We start from the raw sequence: 23,403 nt of genomic DNA, 5'->3' as shown, positions 1-23,403 counted from the left end.
AGGCCTTCATCAAAACAAAACTTTGATTTTTCAAAATAGGCCTCCAATGAGCTGGTGGTATTAAAATTAAGTGCGCTATCGTGTTTCTTGGTAGGGGGAAGATGAGAATGCTGCCAAGCATGTTGGGGGGTGATGATTTCTAAATCCTATCAGGGGGTACTAAGGTGTCACATTGGCATTCATTATCAGTCAGTGTTTAATCAAGAGCTGGAGTGATTAAGTACCAAATTGAGGAGCTTGTCATTTCTCGAAATTGAGTTTGTTGTGTGTGTGAGCAAGGGTTATTATTCGTTTTCATCTCACAGCAGTTTGATGAGTAAGGTTCTAATTCTGTTATTTTTACAAGATTAAAATAGTTTTTTTAACCATTTTGTTTGACATTTGAACCAACTTGGGTTGCCAGATTTACGGTTTTGCTCAAACTGAGACACCGTTTAAAGCTGCAATATGTAACTTTTTGGGCGACCCAACCAAATGCACATAGAAATGTGAGTTATAGATCTGCAATTCTCATTGAAAGCAAGTCTAAGAAGCGGTGGATATGTTTTATGAGCGCAATTTATATGCTTCCTGTTCCTAAGTTTTGTTTTTTGCGTCTTTTACTTTCTGTTTTGTACGCCAGCTTCAAACAGCTGAAAATACAATATTTTTGGTTATTGAAAATACATTTCACAGCGGTTTAGATGGTACAATGATTCTCTACACTTTAGATTGCTTGTTTTGTCACATAAACTGAATAATGCAAACTATTAGAATTTTAGCAACCAGGAAATGGCGGAACGATTTCAGCATATTGCACCTTAAAGGAACACCATGGCCCCAATGTTGGTTTTGGTGCACAACGATCCATGAAACATCTCTCTAGGTTTAACTCGAAAGTTAATACACAAAGGAAACTATGAAACTTTATAGTTTGTGTTGGCGTTATCTATGATTATGGCAGCAGGTAGCTTAGTGGTTAAGAGCGTTGTGCCAGTAACCGAAAGGTCGCTGGTTCTAATCCCCGAGCCGACTAAGTGGAAAATCTGTCGATGTGCCCTTGAGCAAGGCACTTAACCCTAATTGCTCCTGTAAGTCGCTCTGGATAAGAGCGTCTGCTAAATGACAAAAAAAAAAAAAAGATTAAAGGAGTTATAGCCAGGTATGTGATACATTTACACCATCCTCTTCTGAGCATCAGAAATATTCAAAACCCTTGTGTATCAAGCAGAATCTGTAAGCAAAATCTTGTCATTACCATAGGTTCATCTGAATACAAAAGCCATTAAAGATTTTAGAGATCATCAAGTGTGTTTTTCACAGGATTCTGACACTAAATTAGCTTCAAGTAACTAACTGTTCAAATGATGATGAAGGTCTTGCCTGGAGAAAGACAGTGCATCATACATGTGTTATAGAAATTGTTGCGCAACCTTAGAAGACATCATTCACCTTATCCATACCTTTCTTGTGTCTCGTTGGTACAATCAACAGGGAGGAAACAATAGTTAACCTCCCCACAGGGGCCAATTACAATATCAGGCTATTTTGCGGGGGAATACTTATTTTATTTTCCTTTTCACTTCCTCGCCTGTCAAAACCTGAATCCAATAAAGTGTCTTCAACAAATCAACAGCTCTTTGAATTACTTTCTAGCAATCCTGAGAATAAAGAAAAGTGGGCAATCGAGAGAAACATTCTGACAGCATGAGTGATGTAGCGCCCAAAACAATAGGTGGGTACACGATGATCCCCATTTGAGGTGAGTAAAGTAACGCTCCCTGTACTTTCAATGCATTTTTGCGCAAAAGGTGGGTGAACGCTTGCGCCCAAAAAAGTATGGGTAAACAACGTTTACGCGAGAGTGTTATAAACGTGTGACCCGACCTGTAGGAGTTTGAAGGTGTACCTGAGGCGGTATTGTCGGTATTGTTGGGAGTTTAGGCCAGAAGAAGTACTATTTGGTACAGAAATTGTAGGGGCCTTAGTTTGCTTAGTGTGCTTTATTACACCATTTTCAGCTGACTTCCGATTAAGTTTCAGTCCAGTAATGCAGTCATTTAGCTACCTTCCAATTTGGCACAGAACAGCTTAGAACAGAACTCTTTCCACTAATGCCTAGTAATGCCATCCATCCATCTATACAACCATTCTAACCACCTCTTCTTGGCACAGATGTTTGGCAATGATAGGTGTTGTCTAGTAAAGTTCCTGTGGTGTTTTACCCAGTTTGTGGCCATACAGTTGGTTATATAGTACAGTTCAGTGCAGTGGCCCAGTGGTGTGTCGGTCGGCTGTGTTTGGTTCACTGAGGTGCTACGTGTCCACGCCGGCCCTAGCTTAGCCTCCAGCCATGAGTCCTTATGAGGCTTGACAGTGTGTTTACTTTGGACGCCATTTCCTAGAAGTTTCTGCATGGTTTGGCGCTCACTAACAGTTGATGGCCGGCCTCTTTATTGAATTAGTTCTGTCTCAGAGCGTGAGAGAGAGGGAGAGAGAGAGGTAGAGAGAGACGTAGTGGCTTTTGTCCTCTAAAAACATTCACCCAAACCCCTTTCCCTACTCTCTCTCCTATTGAGAGGGTCATGAATTTAAGTTCCACCCTCTGACATAAACACACTGACCCTAACCCCAACACAAACATCAACAGAGTCAACCATTCAGGGGGTTATACATTGTGGTCGCACTCAGACACAAAGGCATACAAACAGAAGTGGGGAAACTGGATAGATGTGTCGAGAATGGATGGATCAGCAGCACTGTGTGTTGTTGAGCAAGCGTCGTTGGAGAGAGCTTCTCTTATTGGCTCTCTGCTTTATCCTATTGGCTCTCTGCTTTACTCTATTGAGAAGCCTCTCTTTGGGATGTGTTGTACATGTATCGCTTATGGGGAAATATCACATCCTGACATACACTAACCTTGTTCTGTATAGAGAAGTGTATTCGTACAATGGTGGAACAAGCTCCCTCACGACGCCAGGACAGCGGAGTCACTCACCACCTTCCGGAGACACTTGAAACCCCACCTCTTTAAGGAATACCTGGGATAGGATAAAAGTAATCCTTCTACCCTCCCCCTACCCCACCCCCCAAAAAATTAAAAAATTAAAAATTATATATATATTGTAAAGTGGTTGTCCCACTGGCTATCATAAGGTGAATTCACCAATTTGTAAGTCGCTCTGGATAAGAGCGTCTGCTAAATGACGAAAATGTAAATCTAAATCTAAAATGTAAATGTACAGCGAAACAACCAGTGCTTCAACCAGTGATAGCATGTATTTCGTGACCCATTGACCAAGCAAGAAAAGACACACAAACTCACATACAGTACACGCCCATGCTACCAACTAATGCACAAACACATCCCGCATCCTCCAACTTCTTCAAAGAGAATACCAAAATATGGTTTCTTCAATCCCAACACTTTGAAGCATCGAGGTCTTCACAACCATTATTCAACTCTAGCATGAATAATCCCATTCTGAATTAACTAACCTTGATCACATGCTAGCTGTAGTGTGCTGGCGCTCTAGACAAGATTTCACATGCTCTTTATCTCGTCATCTATGATGGATCCGGAAGCCTCAGGAACACTATGGCACTACTTTACATCTCTGTGACAGAAACCAGAGACAGGATAACACCCCAGTTAGCACTTTACATCCCCGTCATACTCATCTCAATCCAGAACCCATTCAGATTAGTTCAGTAAAATGATAATGCTCCGTCCATCGCCCATGAAGATTAGTCATCACACTGATAATCCCAAATCAAAGCCCAATTGTGTAAACATTATTTATCGGTTATCGGGTGGCGATATACAGTACCAGTCAAAAGTTTGGACACACCTACTCATTCAAGGGTTTTTCTTTATTTTTACTATTTTCTACATTGTAGAATAATAGTTAAGACATCAAAACTATGAAATAACACGTATGGAATCATGTACAGTTGAAGTCGGAAGTTTACATACACTTAGGTTGGAGTCATTAAAACTCGTTTTTCAACCACTCCACACATTTCTTGTTAACAAACTATAGCTTTGGCAAGTCGGTTAGGACATCTACTTTGTGCATGACACAAGTAATTTTTCCAACAATTGTTTACAGACAGATTATTTCACTTATAATTCACTGTATCACAATTCCAGTGGGTCAGAAGTTTACATACACTAAATTGACTGTGCCTTTAAACAGCTTGGAAAATTCCAGAAAATGATGTCATGGCTTTAGAAGCTTCTGATAGGCTAATTGACATAATTTGAGTCAATTGGAGGTGTATCTGTGGATGTATTTCAAGGCCTACCTTCATACTCAGTGCCTCTTTGCTTGGCATCATGGGAAAATCTAAAGAAATCAGCCAAGACCTCAGAAAAATAATTGTAGACCTCCACAAGTCTGGTTCATCCTTGGGAGCAATTTCCAAACACCTGAAGGTACCACGTTCATCTGTACAAACAATAGTACGCAAGTATAAACACCAAGGGACCACGCAGCCGTCATACCGCTCAGTAAGGAGACGCGTTGTGTCTCCTAGAGATGAACGTACTTTGGTGCGAAAGTGCAAATCAATCCCAGAACAACAGCAAAGGACCTTGTGAAGATGCTGGAGGAAACAGGTACAAAAGTATCTATATCCACAGTAAAACGACTCCTATATCGACATAACCTGAAAGGCCGCTCAGCAAGGAAGAAGCCACTGCTCCAAAACTGCCATAAAAAGCCAGACTACGGTTTGCAACTGCACATGGGGACGAAGATCGAACTTTTTGGAAAAATGTCCTCTGGTCTGATGAAACAAAAATATAACTGTTTGGCCATAATGACCATCTTTATGTTTGGTGGAAAAAGGGGGTTGCTTGCAAGCCGAAGAACACCATCCCAACCGTGAAGCACGGGGGTGGCAGCTTCATGCTGTGGGGTGCTTTGTTGCAGGAGGGACTGGTGCACTTCACAAAATAGATGGCATCATGAGGAAGGAAAATTATGTGGATATATTGAAGCAACATCTCAAGACATAAGTCAGGAAGTTAAAGCTTGGTCGCAAATGGGTCTTCCAAATGGACAATGACCACAAGCATACTTCCAAAGTTGTGGCAAAATGGCTTAAGGACAACAAAGTCAAGGTATCTCAATCCTATAGAAAATGTGTGGGCAGAACTGAAAAAGCGTGTGCGACCAAGGAGGCCTACAAACCTGACTCAGTTACACCAGCTCTGTCAGGAGGAATGGGCCAAAATTCACCCAAGTTATTGTGGGAAGCTTATGGAAGGCTACCCGAAATATTTGACCCAAGTTAAACAATTTAAAGGCAATGCTACCAAATACTAATTGAGTGTTTGTAAACTTCTGACCCACTGGGAATGTGATGAAAGAAATGAAAGCTGAAATAAGTAATTCTCTCTACTATTATTCTGACATTTCACATTCTTAAAATAAAGTGGTGATCCTAACTGACCTAAGACAGGGAATATTTACTAGGATTAAATGTCAGGAATTGTGAAAAACTGAGATGAAATGTATTTGGCTAAGGTGTATGTAAACTTCAGACTTCAACTGTAGCAACCCAAAAAAGTGTTAAACAAATCAAAATATATTTTATATTTGAGATTCTTCAAATAGCCACCCTTTGCCTTGATGACAGCTTTGCACACTCTGGGCATTCTCTCAAACAGCTTCACCTGGAATGCTTTTCCAACAGTTCTCACATATGCTGAGCACTTGTTGGCTGCTTTTCCTTCACTCTGCCGTCCGACTCATCCCAAACCATCTCAATTGGGTTGAGGTCGGGGGATTGTGGAGGCCAGGTCATCTGATGCAGCACTCCATGACTCTCCTTCTTGGTCAAATAGCCCTTACACAGCCTGGAGGTGTGTTGGGTCATTGTCCTGTTGAAAAACAAATGATAGTCCCACTAAGCCCAAACCAGATGGGATGGCGTATCGCTGCAGAATGCTGTGGTAGCCATTCTGGTTAAATATGCCTTGAATTCTAAATAAATCACAGACAGTGTCACCAGCAAAGCACCCCCACACCATAACACCTCCTCCTCCATGCTTTACATTGGGAACTACACATGCGAAGATCATCTGTTCACCCACACCGCGTCTCACAAAGACACAGCGGTCGAAACCAAAAATCTCAAATTTGGACTCAAATTTGGTCTAATGTCCATTGCCCCTCTGAACAGTTGATGTTGAGATGTGTCTGTGACTTGAACTCTGTGAAGCATTTATTTGATCTGAAGTTTCTGAGGCTGGTAACTCTAATGAACTTATCTTCTGCAGCAGAGGTGACTCTTCCATTCCTGTGGCGGTCCTCATGAGAGCCAGTTTCATCATAGCGCTTGATGGTTTTTGCAACTGCACTTGAAGAAACTTTCAAAGTTCTTGAAATGTTCCGTATTGACTGACCTTCATGTCTTAAAGTAATGATGGACTGTCGTTTCTCTTTGCGTATTTAAGCTGTTCTTGCCATAATATGGACTTAGACAAATAGGGCTATCTTCTGTATACCACCCCTACCTTGTCACAACACAACTGATTGGCTCAAACGCATTAAGAAGGAAAGAAATTCCACAAATTAACATTTAAGAAAGCACACCTGTCAATTGAAATGTATTCCAGGTGACTACCTCATGAAGCTGGTTGAGAGAATTCCAAGAGTGTGCAAAGCTGTCATCAAGGCCAAGGGTGGCTATTTGAAGAATCTCAAATATAAACTATATTTATTTGTTTAATACTTTTTTGGTTACTACATGATTCCATATGTGTTATTTCATAGTTTTGATGTCTTCACTATTATTCTACAATGTAAAAAATAGTAAAAATAAAGAAAAACCCTTGAATGAGTAGGTGTGTCCAAACTTTTGACTGGTAGTGTATGTGCTAATAGATAAGTAATGTATGCTTTTATGGTATCTAGTTCATGTTAAATCATTACCGAGATATCAGCATCTGTAAAATGGCACCTTGGGTAACCAGTATACAGTATTCCTCGGTCATTGATTGTGGCCTGAGGGAGGAAAAACAGTGAAGAGAAAAGACACTGGGATCAATAAAGCCCACACAAGATCGATATTAGGCCACAATGTTTATTCAGTAGTGTTGTTTCAACGCATAGGTACAATACTGTCTGCTTTTGTAAGACAAAAAAAAAATGCCAGTCATTATCATCATCCCCCTGGTGTAATGTACGCATCTCCTTATTCTCTCCAAGAGAGCAAGTACATTTCCAAATGTTAGGCACTTTGAAGGTTTAAAACATTGGTGAATATACATTTGTATATATAATATATATTTTCATATACTAATACGCAATTGGAATCAATGGTCAGGTCTCTAATAGAATAACAATATTTAAAAAAACAAAGAAATAAATGTGGCCATAATGGGAATATGTATAGTGATTGTGAGTCTTTGGGTTTTGTTTATGCAGTTCAGTACCTTCCTTTCTATGATAAGCTGAGAGAGAGAGAGAGAGAGAGAGAGAGAGAGAGAGAGAGAGAGAGAGAGAGAGAGAGAGAGAGAGAGAGAGAGAGAGAGAGAGAGAGAGAGAGAGAGAGAGAGAGAGAGAGAGAGAGAGAGAGAGAGATTGCAGGTAGAGGGCAGGAGCTGGAGGGTATAGCAGAGTGGGGAGGGAGGAGGAGGAGGAAGGGATGCATGGAGGAGGATGGCCTCAGATGGGTGGTAGGAGTTCAGATGACAACCTCTACTTCGCATTACTGTACAGCTCAACATCTCAAAGGCAACTTCACAACCTGTTGTACCTTTCTCCTCACTGCAGGTTCATGCAGAGGTGACCGTTTCAATGAGAAAGGGTGACAACAACAGGTCAATCAAAGGATGTATTGTTCCTGGTATATGTTTTGTTCTTGGTAACCAACCTCACACTGTCTGATAATCGCTCTCAGGAGAGCTCCTCCCCACGAAACAGAGGAAGGTGTAATCTACAATTTTGCAGGACAGCAACTACGTTATGTTTTGGGTTAGCTCAAATCGAAATGGATTGACTGACCACAACACTTGAAACCTTAGAAAAAGGATCCAAAGTTCCATTTCACTCTAACGACAGGTTCTGAATCACTAGGAACAGCCCTGCGATCCGCACAGAGCTGACTCGTTTCAATTGGCAGCTGGTGCGTGTCCAGTTGCACATAGAAAGAAAGGATCTCCTGACTAAACCATCGACACGGGAGACAAAAACACTGGGCGCGCTGGCAACACAGTGGAGTGAGAAAAAGGGGAGGGGCCGACAGGTCCACTGGCGCTGGTCCAATTTGATTACCATGAGGAGATGGAGAGAGTGCTGGGGAAGAGAGGGGGGAGGTGGGACAGGCAACGTAAACTAGGGGGAAACATTGGGGGTTGCAGGGCAATGCCACTGAGCCAAATTTAACCCCAAACATACTAAACACTCAGAGCTGAACGAGACCAGCAGAGGAGAAATGCAGTGAATGTGCAATATGAAAAGTCGTATGCAATTAAATAAAATAATCAACCACAAGACATACTGTAAAGTAGGTCTTGTATCTTTTTCTTGAACCCCTGACACATCTTAGCTTTTTAAGACCAATTCCCAATTATAAACATGTATGCTGTATAAGAAATGGTTTTGACCAAGAGAGACATCGAAAGAAAACAAACAAGACAAACAAAATTTAAATTAAATGCTCACTTTCCACTAGATTGGTGTGAGAGCAAAAAATAAACATTGTAACCTGAAGGGAGAACATTTACATTGACCGTTATCAGCATTAATATGAAGACTAAATAACTTCATGAAAACTACAAAGGCATTTTTTTTTTACATCGGAGAAAAAAAAGATAAATTAATGAAATACACCTTTTTGAGATCAATGTCAGACATGCTAGGACAAAAATGAAAAAAAATATGAAAGTAGGATTGATACAGAATAATTATATTCAATTATTTCCACTTTTAAAAATGTTCTTTACAAATACATACTGCTACAGTTAAAAAGTAGTCAGCGACTAAAAACGGCTGCTTTGACAGAAGACAGATGCAATCAGTTTTTCTGACCTTTACAGATTGTGTTTTTTGTCGTTTTTTCCCAGCCTTTTCAAATAACACACAAAATGTTTAAATACACTGAGATTTGCCATAAAATAAGCAATGCTTGGCTTTTCATTTTTTTTTTTTAAAGAAGAAAGAAAATGTCTTAATTACAATACTCTATGCAAAAGCTTCCTTTATTAATTGTTTTCTTCAATCAATTTGTTACTTTTTTTGTTGTTGTTGCATTTTAACAGCTTTTGTCGTTGTCATGGACAGCCATAAACTGTCACTGTGATTTGTCAATCTTCTCATGAGGGGGCGGGGCTTTATGCATAAAACTCCTTGGTTGGGGCCTTCTGATATGCTGCCCCAGACGGTTTCCTCTCTCCCAGGTCGTAGCTGCCCTCGTCCTTCTTCCTCATGCGGTAAACCAAGAGGAGGATGAGGAAGATGGCAAAGAGGAAGCCAATAACTCCGCCCGCAATGACAGCTGTGGACAGAGAGAAGGAGAGGTCAGAGGTTAGCGGTCAAAGGATATTCAGATGACACTGAAGCTTATAGCATCTAGAGAGGGAACTTTGAATGCACTGTATCCTTTCTTACGCAATCCCCCTATCAAGCTACACAACATTAGTCCCAGGACTTGTCCTTGTTTCATGCGTGCTAATTCCTTACATAGGCTTTCGTAATTTTCCCAATTATACTTGTATGAGGTTTCTTTATAGTCCTTAATCTGTTTTAGGGCTCTCGTGACGAAACAATCTCCCCTCTGCTCCAGTTTTATTTCCACATCTTGAACTGGCCCCTCGGCCCCATGGGTAAAAAGAAACCTGGCACTCTTCCAGCAAATGACCCTCCTGGAAACCGCGCAGTGCCTCAGTGTGGAGCAGATAAATGTAAATTAAATGACGGACAATTAGAGTTTGTGGGAGCCATGGGGGACAGGAAGTGGAAAATTTGAGGTATAGAGAACAGGAGGAGTTTTTACATTGCGCTAATCCACAGTATATACAGCCTTGTCAAGGCCAGGGTTTCAGTGGATGTGGCCAACGTGACAGTAATTGAAAACAACTGAAAAAAGTAGTGTAGCTAGCAGACAGAGTTAGAAAAGTCAGGGCCTCACATGTCTACATGACAGGCGATTTGAGCAATTTTGAAATACACTAGTTAGACAAATATAAAAATCCAAATGAGCAAAGGCGACTAACTGGATGGATGTTTGTGGGATATACACTACATGACCAAAAGTCTGTGGACACCTGCTCGTCGAACATCTCATTCCAAAATCATGGGGATTAACATGGAGTTGGTCCCCCCTTTGCTGCAATAACAGCCTCCACTCTTCTGGGAAGGCTTTCCACTAGATGTTGGAACATTGCTGGGGGGACTTGCTTCCAGTCAGCCACAAGAGCATTAGTGAGGTCGGGCACTGATGTAGGGCGATTAGGCCGGGCTCGCAGTCGGCGTTCCAATTCATTCCAAAGGTGTTCGATGGAGTCACGGGTCTGGGATCTGTGCAGGCCAGTCAAGTTCTTCCACACCGATCTCGACAAACCATTTCTGTATGGACCTCGCTTTGTGCACGGGGGCATTGTCATGCTGAAACAGGACAGGGCCTTTCATAAACTGTTGCCACAAAGTTGGAAGCACAGAATTGTCTAGAATGTCATTGTATGCTGTAGCGTTAAGATTTCCCTTCACTGGAAATAAGGGGCCTAGCACGAACCATGAAAAACAGCGCCAGACCATTATTCCTCCTCCACCAAACTTTACAGTTGGCACTATGCATTCGGGCAGGTAGCGTTCTCCTGGCATCTGCCAAACCCAGATTAGTCCGTCGGACTGCCAGATGGTGAAGCGTGATTCATCACTCCAGAGAACGTGTTTCCACTGCTCCAGAGTCCAATGGCGGCAGGCATTACACCACTCCAGCCGACGCTTGGCATTGCGCATGGTGATCTTATGCTTGTGTGTGGCTGCTCGGCCATGGAAACCCATTTCATGAAGCTCCCGACAAACAGTTATTGTGCTGACGTTGCTTCCAGAGGCAGTTTGGAACTTGGTAGTGAGTGTTGCAACCGAGGACAGACGATTTTTACACGCTTCAGCACTCGGCGGTCCCATTCTGTGAGCTTGTGGCCTACCACTTCGCGACTGAGCCATTGTTGCTCCTAGATGTTTCCACTTCACAATAACATCACTTACAGTTAACAGGGACAGCTCTAGCAGGGCAGACATTTGACGAACTGACTTGTTTGAAAGGTGGCATCCTATGACGGTGCCACTTTGAATGTCAATGAGCTCTTCAGTATGGGCCATTCTACTGCCAATGTTTGTCTATGGAGATTGCATGGCTGTGTGCTCGATTTTATACATCTGTCAGCAACGGGTGTGGCTGAAATAGCCAAATTGACTAATTTGAAGTGGTGTCCCCATATATCTAGCCAGCTTTAGTTAGCTTCACATTCCAGCTCAGTCTTCATCCGTACTATGACTCTAGCAGGCTTGTCGTACATGGCTAGGATTTTGCCTGTGCTTAGCTCTATTCCGTTTATTTTTATCCTAAGAAACTCCCTAGTCCTTGCTGATGACAAGCATACCCATAACATGATGCAGCCACCACCATGCTTGAAAATGTGAAGAGTGGTGTGTTGGATTTTCCCCAAACATAATGCTTTTTATTCAGACAAAGTTCATTTCTTTGCAAATGTTTTTGCAGTTTTACTTTAGTGCCTTATTGCAAACAGGATGCATGTTTTAGAATATTTTTTATTATTTTCACTCTGTCATTTAGGTTAGTTTTGTGGAGTAACTTTAATGTTGTTGATCCATCCTCAGTATTCTCCTATCAAAGCCATTCAACTTTGTAACTGTTTTAAAGTCACCATTGGCCTCATGGTGAAATCCCTGAGCGGTTTCCTTCCTCTCCGGCAACTGAGTTAGGAAGGACGCCTGTATCTTTGTAGTGATTGGGTGTGTTGATTCACCATCCAAAGTGTAATGAATAACTTCAGCATGCTCAAAGGGATAGTCAATCTCTTCTTTTTTATGTTTATCAATCTACCAATAGGTGCCATTCTTTGCGAAGCATTGGAAAACCTCCCTTGACTTTGTGGTTGAATCTGTGTTTGAAATTCACTGCTCAACTGAGAGACGTCACAGATAATTGTATGTGTTGGTACAGAGATGAGGTAGTTATTGAAAAATCATGTTAAACACTATTATATAGTCCATGCAACTTATTATGTGACTTGTTAAGCAAATGTTTACTGCTGAACCTATTTAGGCTTGCCATAACAAAGGGGTTTAATACTTATTAATTCAAGACATTTCAGATTTTAATTTTTTATGAATTTCAAAAAGTTTCTAAAAACATAATTCCACTTTGACATTCTAGGGTATTGTGTGTAGGCCAGTGACACAACATTTCTATTTAATCCATTTTAAATTCAGGCTGTAACACAACAACATGTGGAAAAAGTCAAGGGGCTGTGAATACTTGGTCAAAAGAGCAAGATTATTAGTTATTTGTCAAACGGCAGCCAAGCATCGATCGTCATGTCACCAGAATAAGACCCTTGATATATATTGGAAAAGAGCATAAAGCTTAAGTACTTTAGGTGCATAAAAAATATTAGATGGAAACCTGGTTAGTCATATAAGAAATTCGAGCTAATTTCCTATTTAACAGCTCACAACCCATATTCAACCTCTAGTCTATCACAAACAGTAGCCTAGCGTAGATGTGTAGACAGAGGTACAAGGACTGCAGCCTGTGTCCACTGTCCAAACCACCAAAACCCAGTGTTGTTTCTGTACATACCTGCCAGCACCTCTGTTCTCTGGAAGAGGTTTTCCGAGCGCACCTCGATGGGCTCCAGGGGTGAGCTGGGGGCGCTGGTGATCTGGTTGTTACGCTCGTCCTCTGTGACGGGTACTGGGTGCTGGGAGGAGAGAATGAAAGAGTTGGAGGGATACAGGTTCTGTACCAACATAATGGCCTGGGGCCTCATTTATCAATCATGCGTAGGCACAAATCTGTGCGTAAACCATTCGTGGGATCAATTCCACGCAAAGTGTGAGATTTATCAATATGAACGTTTGCTTGAGAGTTTGCGTACATTTACGTACAACCATGACCATGTGTATGCACAGTGCCAAGTGGTGGAATAAGGGAACTGCTTGTCAAGCGTAGAATGTTGAAAATGTCATAATAAGTAATTAAATCATTTTTCAATTTCATTGTATTTCCATTGTGAATTCATGCAACATATCTTGACACGCATATATTTTGACCACATCAGTGCATTTGTTACGATAATAATCCATATAAAGTACAGTCATTTGTTAAATTAGAAGGCACGTGTGAAAGTGAAACTATTGTTGAAATACTATAAAAGACTGAGATAATAGGAAATCGAATGAGAGGCTTATCTTGCTCTGTTGGAAGATTCAGCACACGCTGCATTTTGCAGAGAGCGCGTTTTTAGAGACGTGGGATTTTTTTGGGCAGAACGTTCAGATTTGCTCGTCAGATATCGTTTCCCAAAAACAATCTTATAGGATTTTTGCAAGGATTTAAGACTTACTTTAAAAAGGCAAACACATGCCATTCCGGTGCACATCCAAGTGCTATCCACCCTTGGGTTTTTGGCAACGGGCACTTTTCAGCGGGAGCTTGCAAATCGGCATCTTACAGCCCTCAATGAGCCAATGTCTTTGATACAATCGTCAGAAAAACGAACTTACAATTTCCATACACCATCGCACAACAGGTTGAAGTCAAGAGGGCTTTCTTTAACATCAATGCATTCCTAAATACGAATGGAGCAATAGACGGCAACCACATCCCCATAAAAGCACCATCCCAAAACGAGTTCTACTCTGTGAACAGAAAAGGCTTCCACTCTTAATGTGCAGGTGATAGGTTATGTGATGCGCAAAAGACGCTTCTGAATGTGGTGGCAAGGTTCATCCTGCACAACAGCAATGTTGGCCTCTACGCCTACAGGAGGGAGCTGTTGAGGATGGATGGCTTATTGGTGAATATATTTTCCATTGCTAAAGCAACTAATTGTCTTAATGGTCTTCTCTTTATAGCTATGCTTTTATTTTTACTGGTCAAGCCACAACTGAGCGAGCCAAATAAAACATTTTGGTTGTACTCAATCTCTGACACTAGCACCTCTATTTTTTGCTTAGCTTTTTTTGGTTGAGACGTTGTATTTCATGGTACGGTGTTGTATATTCTCCACAGGCTTTAAAGGGATGATTTCGATCATATATGGTTAATTAGGGGTGTTTCGAAATGCAAATAGCCAAGGTCGTATTGCTAACATCCATCCCTAGTCTCTTCAGATCCGTAATGATTGAAGGAGCTAGGGGAACGGGAATGGGACCACTATTGGCAACAGACCTGCGTCCTTTGACTTGGCTGAAGGGGTAGTGACAAAATCTAGGCCATCTCCCAATAGAGCATGGTGGGTCCAAGAGCTGATAGTGTTCCAAATTGTGAGATTATGGCTGTTGATTCAGTAATCCAGCATAATGTACCACAAACCAGAGCAACATCAGGGGTCTAGATGACTGCTTGATCCTTATACTTAGAGGAAACTCTTGGGGGGTATTATCAATGCGGCATTAGAGGGATTTGATTACATGCTATTTCAACCAGTTAAGTCTCATGACTGACGGTTTATACTCTTCATCTGTGGGCAGACTAAAGATCATAGATCAAGTGGTCTGTCTAGTAAAATGCTATAATATTAGTGTACTATTAGGGGTCTGTTACCAATGACTAATTTTTATGTATAGAATTCCAGCATTGGGGTCAGTGCATGTTCAACTGTTATTTGGGGTGGTGAATTGAAAGGCCCCCAAAGAAAATAGCAGGCAATTTTCAATCTGTTAATTGTAATTTTTTACTGAGTAAAAATTTAATATCTACCATATGGGGCAGAAAAGGACTGGTCATAGGGCATTTCGCGCAAATGTTCAATGGGCCGGTCCACCTTTAGCTTAGTGGGCCGGTCTAAATAGTCTGGTGTATGGGTTAGTTGTTATGTTCCCTCACCTCTGTTCGGACTGGCTTCCTGGGTGTTTCCCTAGGCAGGTCTTCTCTGGGTGTGGCTGTCTCCACTCTAGGAGTGAAGTCTTTGGTGGAGTCCTTGGTGGGTTCTGCTTTGGGGGCAATGTACAGCGTGCTCACAGTCACCGCCTCCTCAATCACCTCCTCACCAATGCCTGCAGAGCAAGATGAGGAGATAGCACTGTTGTACTACTTCACCAGCACTCAATTACTTTCAGTTTACTTTCAGTTGAAGATGAAGGGTGACTGTCTATGTTTGAGTCTGTATTTAAGTGAAATCAGGCTTTTCATAATCACTTTTTATAAGTGCATTACATTCGAATTCATAATTCAATCACAACAGACAAGGCCACCTCCTGATATTCTAGGATGGGATCAGGTGGAGGTAAAGTGAGTCTGGTTTCCTTTTACTGGGAACAGTGTTCGCTAAAGTTATCAAAGCACTTTCTTACAGCCTTCTTTGCTTTGGCCATCTGCCTGTTGTTAAACGTTTTGTAAAAGGGGCTTCAATACCTAAGTAAGACCTCAGTTCTACAGACATGCCCATTCTGGGTGAAAGACACAGTATACAGAAGTGACTGTTTGTGTACGTATGTGTGTGTGTTTGTGTGTCTGCCAGCCTGCCTCCCTGTGCGTGTCGACCCAGTTGAAGGCTACTGTGACCAGACTCTTACCTGATCCTGACCCTGAGTTAAAGTCGTCATCATCTTCAGGGTAGTAACCCCCGGACCCTGTGTCGTCAATGAAAAGGTCATCCACTTCGGATGACGACTTGGCCGCGACCACTATCTGAAAGGGAGAACAACAGAAATATAGACTAAGTATTAGCCATTTAGACTGTCCTGAGACCACTTTTCAATGTGCGAGCCTAACATAACTTTCCTATAGTCACCACTTTTGTCTTTGAAATACTTCTAGCAGTGAACACATTTCTGGATACTACGGTCTCACCTTTGGTAGAAGGCACTGAGTTTCATTGAAAAGAGAACACCAATGTTCTTCCTACTTGACTCAAAGCCATAGTTGACACAAAAAGAGTTGCATTGGTAGTTTTAGCATTATAGTATGTTCTGCCAGGTAGGCCTATTGTTATTTGCTTTAACATTGTAGTCATGTACCTCAGAGGAGACTTGTCTAAACAAACCACGCTGGTCTATATCACAGTCTCAGAGACATAACACCACTCTCTAAACAGATGACCATTAAATTAGACGTCTAGCTCCGCCCACCATCATTGCCGGGGTAAAAGTCCATAGAAGTGTGTGTGTTTGTCTTACAGCTTAATGGAGTGGCCAATAGAGAAGCTGAAATTGAAAAATGCTGTTTGTGTGACTTGTAAAGGCATCAACCCCCTCAACCCCCTATAAAATGCTAGTTAATAAAATGTTATGTCATCCATCCTCAATTTCCTTTACACACAACTTCATACAAACTCAGTGAAATGACAGCACATTGGACAAAACATTGCCATTGCCATATGTGTGTGTGTGTGTGTATGCGTGTGTGGAATAGCTAGGTAAGCCCCATGGCAACCTCCATTCAAACTCCAACCAACCTCCATTCAACCTCACTCATGTCCCCTCCATACTGATGCTGCTTTAGAAAAGGGTCACAAAAGAGGGCCGACAATAAATCATCCAAGCGTTGCTATAGTGCTTGTGTGGTGGTGGTGCTAGGTGCTGATAAACCTGAAACTAAATGAACTGGGATTAGATTTTACACTCATTGCTTTTCCAGAAAAGGCCAGGGAAGAAAGAGTTTCGGAGGACATAACATAAGGGATGACTATTTTTTCGGAAGGAAGCTGTGATAAAGGTAGCAAAGGAGTAGGTTTGTGTTTGTTTGTTTGTTTGTTTATTTGTTTGTGTGTGTGTGTTTGTCTGTGCAAGGTTGCCTGTTTTACTCTGCCTGCAATAGGTGAACAACAGTGTATAAAACAGCAGACTGCGGCTATTGGGGCGAGTGTGAATATAGCCTCTATATGCCTCGGGTGTGGGGGGTAAAGAGTGTGTTTGAAGGACCCTCTACCTCTCTTCAAAGAGCAGGCTAACACTCTCCGCCGTCACAAAGGGGCTGGTCTGCGGTGGTGAAAGGAGAGGGGATGATAAAACAGAACAATATCTGCCTCCCCTCCAAAGGAGCAATGACTTTCCAAGAGAAAGGCATTCACGCCAGAGCTGGCTGATCAAAGGAGGAATTTGTTCAAAGCAACTTTATCGTATCCTCACTGCCTATTCTGTTTCACCAACCCCACAGTTCAGTTCACTAGCTGGTCCCACACATCACGATGCATCAGTAATAATACAATGAATGAACCAAAGGATGGAGCCCACAAATCAAGCCACAACAAAGGAACCTAATGAGATAGAGGAAATTGATGCCACACACACACATGCTCACAAGCACACACACACCTGAACGCACACACGCTCAAGCACACACACAAATGCAGACACATGCGTGTAACCACACACACAAACACACACACACAATTCAATACATCACAAATATAAAGAAAGTGACACTAAACAATGACACTGCTATAGTGTACATGACACAAAGAGCAAGCATACAGTGAATCAAATCAGATATTAATTATAGAGCGGAAATTGTCAATAAACTCCTGCCCCTTATCAATATTTACATTTTGAACCTTCCAGGAAGACTTGCCTTTGAATCCTTATCACAAGCTGGGAGTTCAAGCCTGGAACCCCAAAACAAAGAAGCGCCATCCTCATAGAAATATAATTTCTAGAATTAGGCTAGTAGTTATATTTCTATGGCCATTCTCTCGTGTACGGAAACCCTCTTCTCCTTCCAGACAGTGTCCATTGTATTTGTTTACTTTCTTTCCACAGAAAGTGAGGGCAGACAGAGCACCGGTTCTCTTTCAGCTCGTCAACTCCGCTAGTGTAAATGGCAATTAGGCTATTACAGCCTAATCCTGTTCACCCTCTTGGTGCTCTTCACAAACAAAGCCTACTCTACACATGATTTGACTACTACCTACTGGCATTCCTTGAACTCAAGAGATAAAGAGTTTCTTCCAAGAAGGCTATTTAAATAACTTTTTTCTTTACAAAGACTAAGGCTCTAGAGTACGGAGAGACATCTGGTAATGCTTCAAGTACACACACACACACACTTTAAATACTTTATTTGAATCCACCAATCAAATTTACACAAAAAGGACCCGAACATTTCAAAGGCCCCTGTATGCATGGCACTCAAGGGTACAGAACCCACCTCCTTCTCCGAATAGCTAGGCTGCCCACAACAGCTGAAACAGAGCAGTACCTAGCCAATTGCTTTGCCCTAGTTTTTGTCAGGCCCGCAATCTGGAGGCCATGCACCGCAAGACTGTGTACGTGGCCGAGACTGCCAAATACAGTGGGGGGAAAAAGTATTTAGTCAGCCACCAATTGTGCAAGTTCTCCCACTTAAAAAGATGAGAGAGGCCTGTAATTTTCATCATAGGTACACGTCAACTATGACAGACAAAATGAGGAAAAAAAATCCAGAAAATCACATTGTAGGATTTTTAATGAATTTATTTGCAAATTATGGTGGAAAATAAGTATTTGGTCACCTACAAACAAGCAAGATTTCTGGCTCTCACAGACCTGTAACTTCTTCTTTAAGAGGCTCCTCTGTCCTCCACTCGTTACCTGTATTAATGGCACCTGTTTGAACTTGTTATCAGTATAAAAGACACCTGTCCACAACCTCAAACAGTCACACTCCAAACTCCACTATGGCCAAGACCAAAGAGCTGTCAAAGGACACCAGAAACAAAATTGTAGACCTGCACCAGGCTGGGAAGACTGAATCTGCAATAGGTAAGCAGCTTGGTTTGAAGAAATCAACTGTGGGAGCAATTATTAGGAAATGGAAGACATACAAGACCACTGATAATCTCCCTCGAACTGGGGCTCCACGCAAGATCTCACCCCGTGGGGTCAAAATGATCACAAGAACGGTGAGCAAAAATCCCAGAACCACACGAGGGGACCTAGTGAATGACCTGCAAAGAGCTGGGACCAAAGTAACAAAGCCTACCATCAGTAACACACTACGCCGCCAGGGACTCAAATCCTGCAGTGCCAGACGTGTCCCCATGCTTAAGCCAGTACATGTCCAGGCCCGTCTGAAGTTTGCTAGAGGGCATTTGGATGATCCAGAAGAGGATTGGGAGAATGGCATATGGTCAGATGAAACCAAAATAGAACTTTTTGGTAAAAACTCAACTCGTCGTGTTTGGAGGACAAAGAATGCTGAGTTGCATCCAAAGAACACCATACCTACTGTGAAGCATGGGGGGTGGAAACATCATGCTTTGGGGCTGTTTTTTCTGCAAAGGGACCAGGACGACTGATCCGGTAAAGGAAAGAATGAATGGGGCCATGTATCGTGAGATTTTGAGTGAAAACCTCCTTCCATCAGCAAGGGCATTGAAGATGAAACGTGGCTGGGTCTTTCAGCATGACAATGATCCCAAACACACCGCCCGGGCAACGAAGGAGTGGCTTCAGTAAGAAGCATTTCAAAGGTCCTGGAGTGGCCTAGCCAGTCTCCAGATCTCAACCCCATAGAAAATCTTTGGAGGGAGTTGAAAGTCCGTGTTGCCCAGCGACAGCCCCAAAACATCACTGCTCTAGAGGAGATCTGCATGGAGGAATGGGCCAAAATACCAGCAACAGTGTGTGAAAACCTTGTGAAGACTTACAGAAAACGTTTGACCTGTGTCATTGCCAACAAAGGGTATATAACAAAGTATTGAGAAACTTTTGTTATTGACCAAATACTTAATTTTCCACCATAATTTGCAAATAAATTCATTAAAAATCCTACAATGTGATTTTCTGGATTCTGCATTTTGTCTGTCATAGTTGACGTGTACCTATGATGAAAATTACAGGCCTCTCTCATCTTTTTAAGTGGGAGAACTTGCACAATTGGTGGCTGACTAAATACATTTTTTTCACCACTGTATCAGCGCAACCAGCTTGCACGTACACCCGAGGCTGTCGAAGCGTGCCACGAGGGGCTGGTATTTAAGCAGCTTCTCAGCAAAGGCCTGCTCCATGTAGTTGTCAAATGAGCAGCCCACTTCCAAAATGAGCAACTCCCCTTGGCCTCCTCCCACAACAACAATATCTGGCGTATTTGGCACACAGAAAAACACATCATCATCATCATCAACATCAAACCAGCTTCCCCTTACACAAGAATGTTTATGCATGTGTACTGTTGGTGACTACTTCACCTTGCTGGCTATCAGGTAACAAGGCGGTCAAGTCTAGTAATGTACAAATCCTTGTATGAACAGCAGCCATTCACAACATGGGCAATGGACTCCATTACATTTGACTCATGTAGAATACAAAATGGGTCATGGTTTGCAGGGTACCAGAGTGGTAGGTTATCTTTTGTTGGTAGAACCTGCAGCCCCGCCTTAACAGTAAAGGTGAGAATGTCCTCGGCAGCATTCTGGTACATGGAATGGGAGACAGAGTGGTCAGCACAGTCCAGAGCAGCAAGTTTCCCCTGCAGCCTCAGGCCTGTCCAGTGTTGCAATAGCTGCATTCGTCTGATACCAAGGAGTGTTGTCCTGGATGTAGGATGGGATGTTCCATCATGGGTGACAGAAGCCTCCACAACAACAACGCGATCTGCCACAACTGCATCAGAGGTAGTTACTGGCTCAGTTTGCATATCAGTCCGTGTCCACCTGAGCTCCACTCCAGTCCGGTTGCACAGGTCGTTGAGGTCCGGACAGTCTGACCAGACAGCCCAGGAAGTTGTCCTCAGTGTCCCTGGCCAGTGGAACCTTCCACCCCTCTTTTCCCTTACATGTATTTATGATTTGTAAGAAGGCTATTTAAATAACTTTTTCTTTAGAAAGACAAGCACACACATATGCACACAAACAGGCTCTACCCCCACCCCAAAGTGTTAATGACTATGTCATTAACACATTCTCCACCTCCAGGTATGACCCTAACTAACACAGTGAGAGCGGTCGTATACAAAAAATACAATCCCTCTTCACTGGTATGAATGAATGGGAAAAAGCCCATAGAGAATCCACACAGCCAATCACAGCCTTAGCCGCCTTATCCTTAGCCGAGACCCTAACAAGCAACATGCAGCACCTAGCCTAGCGCCTGATTGACTGACTGACTGACAGAGAGACTGCGATAACAAGGGTCTAGCAGCACTGTGGCTTCTATTAGAACAGAACTACAGCAGTTCCTACTGTCTGTCTGCACCTAATGAACAACTAGTGGCCAGCAGGAGGCTTGGTGGTGATGCAGTCGGTCTCCATGGAGACCTTGTATAGGGAAAGAAACATAATAGACAAGAGGAGGAAGAAGAGAGGGGGAGGAGAGGCAGAAACAGAGTGAGAATGACAAGGAGGAAAATGAGAGAAAGAGGAGAGAGAGAAAGAGAGAAAGAGAGAATGCGCTGTAGTAGACAATCTGTTGCCAGCAGGTTGCTTTGCTAAAAGCCTGTCAAACCACCAAGCCCATGCCTGGCGGTGTCTGAAAGCCAAAGAGGCTCTCTCTATGGCGTGTGCAGTTAGCTGTGAGCTAGCGCTACTGTGAGGGGAGGTAGTTAGAGTAGGGTGGGGGTGGGTGGCTATGGGTCGTGGGGGTAGTGTAGGGTAACTTGGATGAGCCATCTTGCCCCGTCTCTAATCCGTGTTGACACACTGTATTCACTTCTTACACAGTCAATATTAACTCACCCCAAGACAGGGGAGGAAAATAGTGTTCCTCAAAGGTATGCAGACACGCATGAATACACACACACACACACACACACACACACACACACACAGTAAGGCTTACATCATTTACAGGAGTGGAAAACAAGAGACAGGGCAGACACTGCCTCAGACATTCGTTGTCGGTCTGTTGCTCTGCGCCCGCTCTAAAATATTTCCTTAAGAGCACCTCAAATGAACTATGAGGGGAAGAGAAGCCCATTACATCAGAAAGCACTTGACTTGCAAAGTCGTCCTTTCATATTTCATAAGAATATCCACTCAGGTCAGCTATGGTACCTCACAGTACAGTGTCCAGGCTATATTAAGCCTTCAATGGTGTTTGGTTAGTATTGTCCGCTTCTGTAAGACCATTGGCTACCGCTGTACTATCAAAAGAAATCGGTCTCCTCTCTCCTCTCATGGCAAACAAAAGTTGGGCCTGCTGAACGTCAATGACTTTCTGAAGGAGAAATAATGCCACCACTCTGACCTCCTTCCCATCTCTCTCCCACATGCACGTTTACGAGGGTTTCTTTATCGGCGCTGAGCGGATGGACGGCTTCGGCTTTTCACTGTGGCCGACCTGGCTGGGAGGAAAGGATTGGGGGTGACTGGGCGAGAGCAATTAGCTTGAGTGGGCTAAAATGGCTGGATTCAAGATGCAGTGTTTCAATAGTGAAGTGTTTCAAGAAATTAAGATTGTACTCTTATTATTGGTCCTAAGTGGTGTTTAGTGTGTCACTTATTGTCTTAAGAGATACTGACAACAACAATGGACTGCTAGGTTGGCATCGGTTGGCAGCCATTTTGTAGGATAACGCTAGCACCTGCTAATGCTAAACAAACAACCAGCAGGAACAAGCTGGCTTCATCATTTATGTTTGTTGGTGAGGATTTGTTTGTTGAATGTAATTGGGGTTGAGAAATTAGTTCAAAAATGCCAACGCTACACCAATGGAGGGGGAGTTCAAACACTGACCCACAAGATAAACAAATGGTTGTGGTGGTGGAGGAAAGGAGGGGGAGTAGGGTGGGGGGTTGTCTCTCAGCGCTCTTCAGAACCTTCAACTTTTATTGCCCTCCCGGGGATCATAATAAGGAACTAATTGATAGTCTTTGAGACACTGGAGGGCATGGGAGGGGCTGTTACTGCGGGAAGTTGACACAAATCAAACTCTCCCTAAAACCAGACTGTGTGACCTGGAGCTATTCCAGGAGTGTGGGGGACAGCTTTGTAGCTTGTGTGTGTGCGTGTGTGCGTGCAGGTTGACATTTACCATGAAAAGCAGCCTAATCCAGGAAACAGAATCTGTTCATCTGGCTCTGTTGCTAGCAGCTCACTTTGCCACATGTTCTTTTTTACATCATGCATAATAACACAACATAATGCATTCATAATAGGGATTTCTGGTTAATGATTGGACTTATTTATAAAGACTTTAAAATCCTAATTGGAAAACAAAGACACAGTTAAGAAGAGCTAGACAGACGAGTGTTGTCAGCAGATCTATGACTACCTTTTGATTCCACACTGTCATCACTCG

The 23,403-nt window shown here is 42.6% G+C and overlaps 1 protein-coding gene across 1 annotated transcript in view; it reads right to left on the bottom strand.

The window, feature by feature from the left end:
- Positions 1-7,058: 7,058 nt before the first annotated feature.
- LOC121571479 (syndecan-2-A-like) overlaps positions 7,059-23,403 on the bottom strand; it is a 36,471-nt gene continuing 20,126 nt past the window's right edge. The window contains exons 2-5 of the mRNA XM_041882960.2: positions 15,762-15,876; positions 15,073-15,242; positions 12,823-12,943; positions 7,059-9,489 (exon numbers count right to left, since the gene is read on the bottom strand). Of these exons, the coding sequence (XP_041738894.1) occupies positions 9,326-9,489; positions 12,823-12,943; positions 15,073-15,242; positions 15,762-15,876 (570 nt within the window). The 3' untranslated portion in view covers positions 7,059-9,325. The remainder of the gene's footprint in view (positions 9,490-12,822; positions 12,944-15,072; positions 15,243-15,761; positions 15,877-23,403) is intronic.

The sequence above is a fragment of the Coregonus clupeaformis genome, chromosome 8 (genome assembly GCF_020615455.1).
Source record: "Coregonus clupeaformis isolate EN_2021a chromosome 8, ASM2061545v1, whole genome shotgun sequence".
In the NCBI taxonomy this organism is placed as follows: Eukaryota; Metazoa; Chordata; class Actinopteri; order Salmoniformes; family Salmonidae; genus Coregonus; species Coregonus clupeaformis.
This window is presented reverse-complemented; position numbering and strand designations above follow the sequence as displayed.